This window comes from Zeugodacus cucurbitae, chromosome 3 (genome assembly GCF_028554725.1).
Source record: "Zeugodacus cucurbitae isolate PBARC_wt_2022May chromosome 3, idZeuCucr1.2, whole genome shotgun sequence".
Taxonomy (NCBI): domain Eukaryota; kingdom Metazoa; phylum Arthropoda; class Insecta; order Diptera; family Tephritidae; genus Zeugodacus; species Zeugodacus cucurbitae.
This window is the reverse complement of record NC_071668.1, coordinates 23455328-23470124: the sequence shown is the minus strand read 5'-3', so window position 1 is coordinate 23470124 and position 14797 is coordinate 23455328. Positions and strand designations below refer to the sequence as shown.

The following is a 14797-nucleotide window of genomic DNA, read 5'->3' as shown; positions in this document are numbered from 1 at the left end:
TGATTTCAAAAACTTGAGGAAGGCAGTTTAGCTTGGTGAGCGGTCAGTCTCGTGATGTTTATTTTTAAACGTACGGATCATGGGAGGTGTCTGAAGACACTTGAGATTATATACAATATTTTAAAACAGATATTTCAAAAATCATTACTGTGAAATAATATAAAGATTAACGATTTAAACGATTATAGTTTATGCGATAATTATAATATTAATATAACTAACTGAATTAATAAAGAACTGGTTTATCACACTCTTCAAAATCATAAAATATTTAATTAATTAGGTATTTGTTTTATGATGTAAATTAATATGATTCAAAACAATTCCTCAAAAATAGTTCACTAACAAAAAAAGAAAAATCGCAAAGATAAGCTGCTTCACGCTTTAAATCAGCTTAAGACTTTTCGAAATTAAGTTCGAATTGCTTAGTGCAATGTGCTTTCGCATGCTAACGAAATAAACGTGAAGTACGTGCTAACAAATAAAATATATTGATGACTAAAGACTACAACAATTAAATCCAACAAATGAACGAATGAGAGCGCCCTATACAATGCTGCTTATCTTAGTGCAGAGACCAAGCGAACGAATATACAACGAAACACAATTTCAATTTGGATTCCGTTTCACATTGACTGAAAAAATCGTTTTCCTTTCGTCTTCATGAGCACATGAAATCGCTACTTACTCTGCAGCACACATTAAAATAAATATCAAAAAAAAAAAGGCGCACAACAACAACGATAGACGCAGACCGAAACCACACACACACAGACATACACACGTGTAAACATACCTACATGAATATGTATGACAGATAAGTGTACTCGTATAGCCACCAAAAGTGGTGCGCGCGCCCGCTTTGAAACTACCCAACATTACCCAGTTCGCATGTGAACCAACGCTATATAGCTAGCTAAGCTAGTGTAGCTAGTAGTCAATCAGCCTCCCCCATTAATGAGAAATATTCGCAAATCGTTTGCGTTGAGTCGAGTAGGTATCTTAAACAACCAATGACAAACGACAAGAACAACACCAACATTAGAGCCACCGAAAAACAAGAGCAGTGGCAAAAACCAAGAAAGACCGTTTTCACACAGGCAATTTTTGTCGCGGCAATTCTTAGTTTTATAGGAGAGGGGGCGACCAAGGGAAGCGAGAGAGAGAGAAATTCTCGTCTCTTCGTCGCCCCCTCTCCTATAAAACTAAGAATTGCCGCGACAAAAATTGCCTGTGTGAAAACGGTCCAAGCAACGGCAGTCGGAGCCACAGCCGTTACTGTGAGAGTCGAGACGTCACAATCCAAGTGACAGTAGCGCAAAAGGAGGAAGAAATTCAAGCGACGAAAAATAAAAATAAAAACTGAATAGAAATGAAATGAAATAGAACAAAATACACGTAGCGATATCTGTATGTATGGGTGTATGGAGATGAAGGTGGTATTATAATGATGGTGAGCGAATAAAATGTATGCGCTTCGCTATATATGTATGAATGAATGTGTGTATGTAAGCTTGGATAAATGCGAGTACATCGAAAGCGTTGTAAGTTTGTATGGAAAATAATAAATAAAAGTAAAAACCATTTTACACCCCTAATTTCTTTGTTATAGGTACGTACGACTATGGATATGCAAGCATGACAGTGGACGCTTTGCTTATAAAATAAATACACAAATGAATCCTGTGAGGCCAATTGCATATGAAAGTATATTCCACACACATGGAATACATATATGTGGCATGTGTGTTGAAGGAAGTATACAAACGTATAAACGTTGCAAGTAGAAAACGCCGAAAAGGGGGTACACTACAACAAAGCGCATCACACGGTACTCATAACTCACGGCACACGAACGAATATCGCATGTAAAGAGTCTTCCTTGCACAAACTAACTACTACATACTAAATAAATGATTATTAAAATGCATTCACATATACTCGCACATATAAATATGCATATATGTATTTTTATTATATAGCGCATATGTCCATATAATATACCGTATACAATGGATTTATAAGCACTAGAATCACCCACAACAACAACTACAATGCTATGCAATTGATTAAGGTTATTATTAGTGGTAATATTTGGTACTGGAGACACAAGCCAAATGCAATCCACATACATATTAAGTACTATATAGTGTATGAGTAGCACTCGTAGATATGTATTATATGTAGAGGTGTGTACTATGTAGTATCGACAGTTTTGAAATGCATTTGAATTAGTATTTAATGCAATAATTACACCGTTTCACATGTTTGTGTGAAATTGTTGTTATTATTAATCAATAGTAGTGAATTGCTAAAGATAACATTTGGAATATTGAATATATAAATTTGTATGAATGTATCCTTATATGGATAAAAATAGATATAGCATTTAAAATAGGAAAAGTTATTAATAAATTTGAAAAATTAGTAATTTTATGCTATGAAAATATTGCGTGGAGTTTCTACGTATTTAATTTAGTATTATAAAGACATTTCAAATGTCTCACTTTGTATCAAATTCTTATAGATTAATAGAATATCCAAAAAAAAAATCAAATAGGGTTGCCAAGTTTTAATTTAAGCGGAAGAAAAATTTTAAAATAGTACAGATTAATCAGAAGACACTAACAGCTTAAGAAAATATCGAATATCGCGAATTATTGAAAAAAAAAATATTAACAATTTTAAAAATTGCAATAAAAAAATAAATTCTCTACAAGTGAGAGCTTAGATAACACCAATGGAATGAGAATCGGCAGTTAGATACGAGGTATTGTCAAAGGCCTATTAAGTTTGGACAAGGAAACATAATGATATAGAATTGTCTTTCAAACATGGGATTATACCACTTTATCGAGTGATGAATTTATATACAAAAAATAAAAAAATTATCTTCTTCCTGAAACGGAGTGGGATCAATCCAAGAAAACAAAGTCAATGTTCAAGCTGAGTATTAACTAGTTGGAAAAATAACAGATTTGTACCAATATTGAAAAAAGGCTTTGACTTACATTTTTAAACGCAATGATTTGGTCATAATGAATCTAGATTCATATATAGATCTACTATGGAACATTCCTTAATTAAAGTCGTTGGAAACTAGGTTCCTTCTGATCAACAATTTAACTTTTGTGTACACTTTTGAGATGCTAAAAAGGACTAGTTGCTTCTGTAGAAAAATTATGGTAAGCTGTTCATAATAGCTAGAGGATTTACTAGTTAATTTCACAGCAGGGACACCAGAATATTCCCAAAATGTTTATATACAGTTAGACTTCCATAACTCGAATTTATATAACTCGAAGTTCTCCATAACTCGAACTCCTGAACTGGCAATAGAAGCAAATTTCATTCAAATTATCTTCCATAACTCGAAGTTTCTTATGGATTATGGTGATTCGAGTTAGGGAAGTTCTACTGTACTTGTATGTTGTAGCAAAATTCACGCGAAAATAATGTAAATTAATTAATAAATATTAAAATTATTATAACGACATTAACAAATAAATATGAAAATATTTTAAACTGATTTCATTCAGCAACTTTCAAATTTTACATTTAATGTACACAAACCACATTAATTATTTTAATAATTTGTAATGAACATTTGCACACTAATAATATGATACCGTGTCAATTAGGAATAATCATAAATAATACATTATATTTATAGTTTATGATACCCTAAAAGGGATAGGCAATAAATTACACACAATTTAAAGAATAAATCAATCGATAACAATAAACACACATTCACACACACATACATATAAACAACTTCATCGAATTGCTGTCTTTGCTGAATACTTAATGCTTCACACACACACATACACAAATATACTTTATAGCACAAATAAAATTATTTAAAAATACACCAATAATTATCGAGAGTGAAAATAAGGAATGTAAAAAGAAATACACGGGGAGAATCGAAATAACGTAACAAGACAATTGGAGAAAAACATTCCAAACAACAAAACTACAATCTTCATAGCATAGCTTCATGACGAGAGCGGCAGTTCAATGAACGCGGCCTGTTACGAATACATTTTGTACACGCATTTCATTTTTTTCAGTCAAGTTTTAATGGGCAGAAAAGATACGCAAAAATGCCAACTATTACTTAATTAGATAAAGCTTGTATATTTGAATGTTAATGAAGCAAGAATTGAGCTTGAAACAAATATTCACAAATATAATGAGTTAAGATCTGAGATGAGTATGCTATAATTCTAACTTCTTCGTGGTAGTAGATAGAATATTTAATAATATTGATAACACGTACGCAATATTGCAACTGTTTTACGATTACTAGGTGTAACGCACAATTGTTTCTATATAAAAAGACAAGATCTACGCAGAAAAGAAAACAAGTCAATTGTAGGTTACCATATTAATTGAAAATTCGTACACCCTACAATCAGTTTAATGAAACACTTCCGGTGTAAATTGAATGCAGCACCGCCTATCGACCAATTACGGTAGCTTCACAATGAGCGCAATATAGAATTAAAAAATACGACATATCCAGCGTTACTTAAAACAAGTTTTTGTACGTTTCTATGCAAGAAATATACACATATTATAATACTTTTTGCTTGCTCTTCAACGTAATTAAAATGTGTTCTTATCAAAATTTCCTAGCGAAGTATAAGAGCAAAACAAAGTAAGTAAGTGCCAATGTATTCCCACTGCTCATATGCGAGTCTAAACTTTTTCGTAGACTTCACCTACTTGGAACTGAGGATAACATCAATTTTCAATGCCGCAATTAGGCAGATCGACAGACTGACAAGTGCTACTTAAAAGCATTTATTAAGTGTATAGATTACTTATCAACGAATTGAATAAATATCGATTATGCACGTTATAATTTGGATGTGGTTCTTTGTGTTTATTAGGAGATCAAATGTGATTGAATATAGTTCATGCTGAGGTCAAGAGTTGAAGGAGAGCAATGCGGTACTATATTAATAAAAAATAGTATTATTATTGCGAAAGAATTGATACAATTGTTTATCGTTTAATTAACTGTTGATGCAATCTGACTGCCCTTACTTTAATCCAAACACTGCAACAATAATAATAATGAAATTAAAATAAAAATATCAAAATGTATAACCTAAATTTATCGATATTTCAGCACCCGCACAACTGCCTACAAGTTCCACTACTACATTTTAGTTTAATTAAAACCAAAGTGGTAACCCTAAGACTTAAAAGATGATTTGTGTTATTTGATTTTGACATTTTCAAAATCTTGTGTAATACAATTCATTTTAAACAAAAAAAAAACATTTGCTGCCAACACGCTACAAATTTAATTACATTTTTATGTACTTGACTACAATCATACTCGTTTAGTACCTCGATATACTGATGATAGTTATTGGCGTTGCCGTTAACGAGATTGGCAAACGGGGGTGGCGGCGGCGTTGTAGCTAATGCAGACGACGCACCAGCCACACCGTTCGCTGTTGTTGTCGCCTGTATTAGGGGTGTTGTTGTAGCCGTTACTGTGGCTGTAGCCGCTGTGTTAGTGGTGTTTGCAGCTTTTTTCGTTGATTTATCCAAATGTTCGCAGAATGCAGAAAAACTGCTAAAATCCATCGGCTTGATAACTTCCATGGCGAAGCGTTTAGAAGTGCTAGGCGCAGGGTGGGGGGTATAGGGTGTACACCACCACCTCCAGCAGACCAGCGTTAGAAGTTGCGTCAATTAAACACACAATTCATTGGAGAAAGCATACAACTATATGCGTGTGTGAATGTGTGTGTGTGTGTGCGAGGTCGTTGAAATTTTAGTTAACACACAAATTTATTTCACAATACACGTTTTTTTTTCTTAATTTTCAATTTTTTAATTTAATGATTTTTTCTTGTATACTTTTTTCGTAATTAGTAGATAGCGAGTATAGCAGCGCACCAAACAACAGCTTAAAGCCTCAGCACAATAATGATCATTGAATTAAATTGAACTTTTTACTTCGAATACATGTGTGTGCACACATTAATTTGCATTATAATAAATATCGCATATGTACATATGTAAGCATGTATGTATGTATGCATGTATGTTTAGGTGTACATACGTACGTTTGTATTAAAACACTACACTCTCCACCACTTCATCTTTGCACTAATTACTTATAAATCATTTATTCGACGTCAAAGACGAGAGGCACTCACAGCATATGTACGGCCATATTATACATATCTATATGTATTTGTATGAATAAATATTGTATGCGCTTGTATGAATGTACAAAAAAAATTTTCCTGTTGTTATTCGTAAGTGTTTCTTCTTTTGTTGCCTGCTTGCTTGCTTGCCTTACTTGTTTGCCTACGTAGTAGATAGATATAGTCTTGTGCCTTTTGCTTAATGTTTGTCTCTTTATTGCTTATTTTTTGTTTTTGTTGTTGTTGTTATTCTTTAAATTGGCGTTGATTTGCTTCGGTATTTTGCTTGCTTGATTATTTGCATATATGTATATTTTTAGTGCTTTCAAACGTAATCACAAATGTGGCAACAACAACACAGAGCAGCACATCACTAGCCAAACCAATATCAACGAAAACCAATAACGACGACAACTAATAATAATAATAATTATAATGATTATGTACAATATAAAATAACGCGAGCGAGCGAACTAGCGAGTGGTACGAGTATGAGTACAACAACAAAAAATTAAAAACACACACACACAGAAATCGAAGACGACTATGGGCACAACTTCGAATCTCGACGACGACTTCGGCAATAGCGCGACACTAACAGAGAGACGGAAATGAAGACGGAGACGCTCTGGTGACGGTGTGTTGGTGTTGGTGTCGTTGACGGCGGCGGCAACAACTTCAACTATGGTGACAACGGACGTTGATGATTTAGTTTAAGCGTCAATACATCTTGTCGTTTAGTTTGGGTTTAATGCTTTTCTTTTTACTTTTGTTTACTTATATGCCTTTTGCTTTGCTTATAACTTTATACGTACGTACGTATGTATGTTTGTATCTATGTGTGCTCTTTCTTCATTTGCTACACCTATACACCGCATACGAATGCAATACTTGACACATCTTTGGACACTAAACGCAAATTTGATGCTGCTTCTTCTTCTTTCACAAACAAATTTCTTTTATGCACTAATTTTTATAATTTTTATGGTTTTCGCGAATATTTATCAATTTCTTTTTTAATTATTTATTGTTATTAATTAATTTATTTTGTTTTGTATTGAGTAGCGTATGAAACGTGCATGGTTTGGTGCTCTCCAGCGCGCGCTAACCGACGTTGACAAAGAGAGGTACGATTTGAAATTCTTTTTACAACTTTACACGACGACGCTCAAACAAATAATGAGCAGCAGCAGGGCGACTCACGCTAAACCAAATTCAATGTAGTATGCATGGTACGCGAAGAGATAGATAAGCACAAAGCAAAGCAAAACGGAGGCCCGAGACTCGAGACAGAGACCGAAGCAGAGACAACGACAAAGTAAACTCAAAGCAAAGCAACACACTGTATGTGTGTGTGTGTAGTGAGAAGTGTGGCAAAGGCACTAGCGGCGGAGCAACCAAGCCGCACGCTGCTAGCAGCGGTAATCGAACTGAAAGAGCACACGGGTGGCATAAATGTGGCATGGAATCATTTATATGTATGTATGCAACACACACACATACATCCATATAAATAAATAAATATATTTTTATATGTAGGTACGTATGGATTTGCTCGCATAAAATGCTGCTGGTGAGCAGCAGCAATGGCAAGGATGGATGGCTGGCACATCGCTTGAAATGCGGAAGGAGCGGGCAGTGCCAGAGCAAGGCTCACAAATAAACGGGGGAAAAGTACACGTAATTGAACGAAATGAAAATGAGCGAATAAATATAAATGAGCGCGCGCACCAACGCCACCGCAGCTGCAACAAAAGCAATGACAGCGCACAATAGTAGCGTTAGCGGATGGATTGTCAAACGCGATATTACTTTTTAACGACGAATTAAAAATTTTATAGCGACTAACCTCTCAACTAATATAGGGCTAGAACACAGATTAGACACTAACACATCATTTAAAAAACAACAACATTGAAGAAATATTGTGTTTTAGAACTCTAGTATTCATATTAGAATTTTAAATTCAATAAAATATTGAAAAAATGTCAAAAACTTTTATACTGCAACAACAACAACAACAATAAGGACAATGAAACAACGTTGTCATTAAGCATGTGCTGCCATAAAACAAGAAAGCTATCACTTTTACCTCTACAGCTACAAATACATGTATCTATGCTTATTCTTGTTCCTACTCTCAATCTCATTATTGTTTTTGTATACGCTAATACTCTTCCAGTGCACACCACATACATACATCCATCCATCTATTCATATGCACAGCAATATTTCAGTACTCTGTATAACTATATAGAGAAAATACCAAAATGTATAAAGGGATAAAATGCGAAATAAAATAAAATAGTAATAACACAAGCCAGCATACCCTAAAAGATAGCGACAACACACAGATACTATTTTACACTTGTATGTGTGTGTTTGTGTGTATGCAAACGCATTTGTTGAAGTCAATCGTACACAGGCAGAGTAGAGTGCGCGTTACCGCGCGCGCACTTAACAGCGCTGTGGCACCCCAACTAAAATGGATTAAGATTCAGGTACAAAAGTAATATGTAACGCGAATTCAGCACACGCCGTACAGTGTGCGATTACGGCGCGTAAGTGTTCAATTGTAATGGCTGGATTAACCCTTTTTACAAACATACAGACATTAGTATATAGTTTGTGGGTTAAATGTGGATTTTATGCGTTAAAGGATGCGTGTGAAAAAGCATTTTTCAACGAAGTGATTTTCGGAAGAAAAAATGAGTAGGAATATTTAAAAGGGGATGATATATCGATACATTTATATTTTTTTTTAGAAAATCTTTGAGAGCCAATTTGAATTATTAATGATCGGTATCCCATCGATTAATGTTAGATTTTTTCAAATGATTTTAAATCTTTATATTTTGGAGAATCTATTTGCCTTCGATTTTGTAACAGAGGAGAGATTGACTCTCTATTCAATCTTGAACGCCTTTGATTCCATATTCTGTGCAGAAACACACATCGGCAAAATTATCCATTTCTCTTTGGAAAGTATCAGAAACAATCCCGTATCCAGTCAGTCATTAATGGTTTATCACCATAAGAATTATCTTAGATTTAGAAGGAACTCTCTGTTACCTCTTGAGCTCATTAGTTTCTATATTCTCCAAAGAAGTTCACGAAATAAGAATTTTTAATCTTTAGAAATAATTAGAACCCACACCCATTTCGTATAAAAATTTTTGGACTTTTGGTCTCGAATCTTCAGGAAATTTTTTTTTTATTAAATAACTCTTCATTCCATCCTGGTTTCCATATTCGTTAAAGAAGTCCTAAATAACAATATTTTAATTTTAGAAAAATTAGAATACAATTTTTAGTTCTTTTTGTCTAAAAAATATTTGTTTCAGGAACTTTCCACTCTATCTTTATTGCCACAATTTCTACATGATTTAAAGGAGTACTCGAAATAATTTCCTCTCAAAAAATTAATTAATTTCGTACACAGTTTTTACGATTTTCAGTCTTAGATTTAACGTTTTGAACGAGATCATGAAATTTGTCGAAATATCGAATTTAGAAAGAGATGAACGAATAGTTATATCATCGAAAAGTTATATCATGAAAACTAGAGCTGATAGAGACAAACTGATTTGAATTCGGCGCACCCAAATTAACTAGAATCAGTTGATAAATTCAAAGAAGCAAATTGAGTGTTGGCCTGTGTTATTCTTAACACATAATTTATGTGACACACGAGGAAGGAGGTTAAATGCATAGGAGGGAAAATTATACTTTCAATATTGTAAAATATCCCAAATTTAGCATTTTCTAGAATTACGATCAATTATGCTGAACGATTCGGCCTATTACTTATTTTCTTATTTTTTACTACTTCCTGAACTCTTATAACTTTTCATTAGATTTTATCTACAAAATTTGTTTTTTAATTCAGCATTTGAAATTGCTCCACTGTAGTATAAATATCCTTGCAGCTTAGGAGGCACCAATCGCACTCATACACGCACACGTGCGAGCAACGGTAACAAACGACATGAAGGTGGCGCGGTGGCAGCAGTGGTGTTACCGGTGGTACCGTCGACAACGGTGGCGGCGGCGGCGACAAAAACAATGCAAACACACAAAACACCGACGACGACGACGAAGAAGACTTTGCCAGCGACTTTGTGTGTGTTGTGTGAGTGCGTGCGTTTGTACTTGCATACATTGAACTATGTGAGCTAAAGTGAGCGCATTGCGCTCAATCTAAATGAGCATAAAACGCCAAGATTTGTATATTCTATGAGAATTGAGAAAATTATTTCACTGCGTTTTTTCTTCTGCCACACATCGTACGCGTATAAATATTTTGGGAGAGAAAAAGTCGCAATCGCAGGAGGAGGCTTGAACAAATTTTTGGTTTCAAGCGCGGAGAGTGTGAGAGTGAGTGCTCGATTTGGTTTGGTAATTTTGTTGGTTCGACTGACTAGATGTTTTTTAGTTGACAGCTTGGATGGCTCGGGTTACTTGGTAGGTTGGCTCTTTGGTTTCATGCTCGACATGATGATGTACTATATGTATGTATGCACAAGTGTTGTTACGTTAATAAAAATTAACATAAATATTACATACAAACAGACGCACTAGCGCGTTGGTTACGTACTCTCATTTGCAGCGCGCATAGTGGCAATCTCGTTGTCGATGTGTAGCATATGCAACAATAACAATAACACTACAAAATGTGACAGCGACACTACTAGTAGGCAAATAAAATGCGCAAGAACCCCGCTGTGGAGAATGCCAAGCCGAAAACGACACATGGATGACTGTAAGAACGTCGTACTCTTTCACATCTGCATACATACATACATACAGGCGTACGCAAATCTTATACGGTGTGTGTGTGTGTATGTATGGATAAGCAGCACAGATGTGAGCATGTCGTATGCGCTGCTTTAAGCCCGCCGCTCCCACTTGACTTGGCTGATACAAGTGGCATCCACGACAGTAGTCACGCGAGTTCTTCGTCTCACTACTCGTGTTTGGATTGAATTTAGAATAATAGATTGATTTTTGTATGTTGACACCCTGTAGACAAAATATGGCGGTATAATCGGATATCCGCAATGTTGTTGTTATTGGTACTGATTTAGAGTATGCAAACATATTTGAAGTATTTTTGTAGGTACTTCATTTTGGAAAATTTTGAATAGGGTATAGTAGTATTTGTCTATACAAAGATTTGTTGGGACTAAGGCGGTGTTTTAACTCTAGAATTGTTCTAAATTATTTTTGAGAGAGATTCGTTGTGTTACTAATTAGAGTGTGTTCGACAAAAAATACAATAGTTTGAGATGTCTTGGATGAAAGAAGAGGAAGCCTTTGTTTACAATGACGTTGTCACTTTGACAGTTCCTTTCGTTTATTTATCTATCAATCTTAAGCAATGTATCAATCGATCAATGGGTATATCTCAATGAATTAAAATTTTTCACATCTCTGTTCCTACTGGGCATGCTCTCGCCACACATTCACATATTAACACTTATACAGATATTTTAATAATAAATTGCAGAATTCTTGTTATGAATACCTACAAGTGCGCTAATTCCATGTACATATATGACAGTAGTAAACTAATACTAAATATCTCAAGGCCCTTATGAGGAAATCAAAGGTCTTATAAGAATCGACTAGATTTAATTATTGATTAGGTTAGTCAAATGAGTCCATAAACAGCTATTTATTTGCACAACATTGTATGTATGTATATTGATACTGAAGTGTCATAAAGAACCCTTAAGCCGATTTCTTAAGCTGATTTTCTATAGGGGAGCAAAAATTGGGTGTAAACATGTAAATATGTATTACGTCTGCAAAATTGGTGGACTTACAAGGTGTCTAAGCTGGAGTTAGTGTACATTTAGACCGTTAGTTAGTCAAATTAACGGAAGCATATGGTTTGATGGTACAAAATTAAGGATTATTGTATTTACTATTTCTTCATATTCAATGTGAAGCTAATGATGAATAATATTTAATGCAAAGGCGTCGAACTGAGAAAGTTCGAGTATTTGTTCATACGTCCATACAGTATGTACCGTATAAAAATAAATTAGTTGAGTTGAATTTTTGCGCTTATTAATAAACTCATTTACTTTGCGTATGCATCGATCGCATAGCGTTTGAATGACAAACCAAAAGCAGGTAGAATAATATTCACACGTGAGTGCATGTGTGTGAGCGTGTAGTTGGACTGTCTGTCTGTCAGGTAGTTTACGATGAGTGGCGGACGACGAGTATAAATGAAAATTAATACCCATAATAATGTATGTACACATATGTACATAGTTGCACATACAGATATTCAGATATTCGCCCATACAAAGAAAGTACCGAAGCAATGCAAGCAAAAGCAAACAAAATGCTGATGACGATGACGATGACGGTGAAGACGACAGGCAGAGGCAGCGCAAAGACAGCGAAAAGCGAACGAAATTAAACGGTCGAAACATGTAAATCAACATTTAACTTCACCTTCTTCGTCGCATACACAGATACACTACACACCATACATGAAGCGAGAACACACCTCACCACACAGCACATAGCACAGGGCACACACCATTCAGTTACGTTCACGTAAATAATACCACATATCATCGAATTCAAGTAAATGCGATGAGAGTAGCAGCCAGTAATACGCATTGAAGCCTGCAGAAGAATTGAAACAGAACAGAGTAGAACAGTGCAGACCAGACCAGACCAGGCCAGAACGTTGAACGGCATGGAACAGTGAGTGTAGACTGTAATCGACCTATAGGATAATGCAGCCGGAGTAGCCAGAGTAGTAGCAGCAGCAGCAGTAACAAACAAACAAAAAGCAAACGGGCAAACAAACAGACAAACAGACAAACGAATAAAAAATGAGCTACGAAAATGGAGAATACAAGCGAAAATACATTTTAAAATTGCCCTCGTTGATACAAAGGGATAGCTGCTAGCTAGCTGCTGCTGTTAAGGCTGCTGCTTCAACTGCAGAATTGAGCGTTGATGATGATGGCTGATGGTCTATAGCTACGCTCTAGCTATGCTTACAATTGGTTGTATGTTGTTTTTGTATTATTATTATTATTATTATTACTGTTGTTGTTCTTGTTGTTGGTGCTTTGCTTTTCTTCTGCTGTCTGCATTATTTTGTCGCCGACGCCAATACACAGATGCTGATGCTGTGGAGATGCAGATGCCGCCACCGCCATCAGCCATCAGCAGCAAATGCCCAACAAACTAAATGGCATTGGAGTAACAGAGATACAAAGTACAATATTTACGTAAAAGCGAGCAGTAGACAAGTGTAGAGTGGTGTATTATATCCACCAATAATGCCTATTCGTGCACAATAAATGTGGCCAAGTCGCAATGAGAGCGCCGCCAGTCAAGGCATGCTATTACAAAGTGATACTCGTCTGTATTATTGTTGTTGTATTGTGTGGCAAGTGTTGACCCTGAGAAAGTATGAAGAGCACACAAAATACAAGCGCAAAGGAGTAGCAAAGCAATGGAAAGGAAGTTAAAATTTACGTTAATACATACATATCGTATGCCAAATAAGGGTATAAGTAATAGTTATGAGGAGTAATGTGCTTACATATGCATGGAAAAGTCATTGAATAAAAACGTGTGTCCTGCATTTGTTTGCTTATGTGCAACATTTAAAAAATCAGGCGTGTTCTACATTACTGTTCCGAATCATATTCGAGATCGAAATTAGTTGAAGTTTTTAATGACACTTTTGACAAACATTATTCTAAGCCGTAATAAAACGAGAAAGGTTTTGTTGACAAGGTTGAAAAAAATGAACTTTATTCTTCGAAGTCGAAATTATTTTTTCGAAATTGAAATTAATAACAATTATTTAAATAACATTCAACAAAAAACAGGGTTTCATTTAAATTTATTTTTCGAAATCAAAAATTTTTTCGAAGTTTTCGAAATTAATAAGAATTATTTATATCGCTTTCAAAAAACATTATTTTGAAATTAATTTAGTGTTTCGAAGTGGAAATTAATTTTTCGAAATTGAAATTAATAACAATTATTTAAATAACATTCAACAAAAAACAGGGTTTCATTTACATTGGGGTCAACTTATTTTTGTGAAAACAAGTTTTTCGAAATTTAAATTTATTTTTCGAAATCAAAAATTTTTTCGAAGTTTTCCAAAGTGAAACTATAAGAATTATTTCCATCGCTTCAAAAACATTATTTTGAAATTAATTTTTCGAAATCGAAAATATATATTTATTCGAACTTTAAATTATTTTTTCGAAGTAGAAATAAAAAACAAAAACAACAAAAACAGTTTTTCATTTACATTAGTGTCAACGTATTGTTGTGAAAACAAAAGTTGACATTATTAAAATAAATGTTTTTTTTACCAAAAATATCGTAAAACAAAATTATTATTACATATATTTATGCAATCATGGTAGCAAAAGAAAAGCGTAATTCCATTTTTAAAAGCCATAGAACCACCTTAATAACTCCCAATATACAATGAAATATTGCCTACTTCGAAAAACTTTCCAATCGAAGAAAACTAATTCCCCCAATTGACCTTCAAATAGATTAAAAATTGTACGTGGGGTTTAAACCAGCAACCCAAACTAAATTTCAGCTTATCC

General features: G+C 34.5%; 1 protein-coding gene across 18 annotated transcripts in view; it reads right to left on the bottom strand.

Moving 5' to 3' along the window:
• Positions 1-14797, bottom strand: part of LOC105214821 (serine-rich adhesin for platelets) — a 69540-nt gene that overhangs the window by 10888 nt on the left and 43855 nt on the right. The window contains exon 1 of one of the 18 annotated variants that reach the window (XM_011188480.3): positions 5368-7491. The exons of the other annotated variants lie outside the window; for them this stretch is intronic. Coding sequence (XP_011186782.2) covers positions 5368-5628 — 261 coding nt within the window. The 5' untranslated portion in view covers positions 5629-7491. Of the gene's footprint in view, positions 1-5367; positions 7492-14797 lie in introns of those variants that run through there. 18 annotated transcript variants of the gene reach the window in all.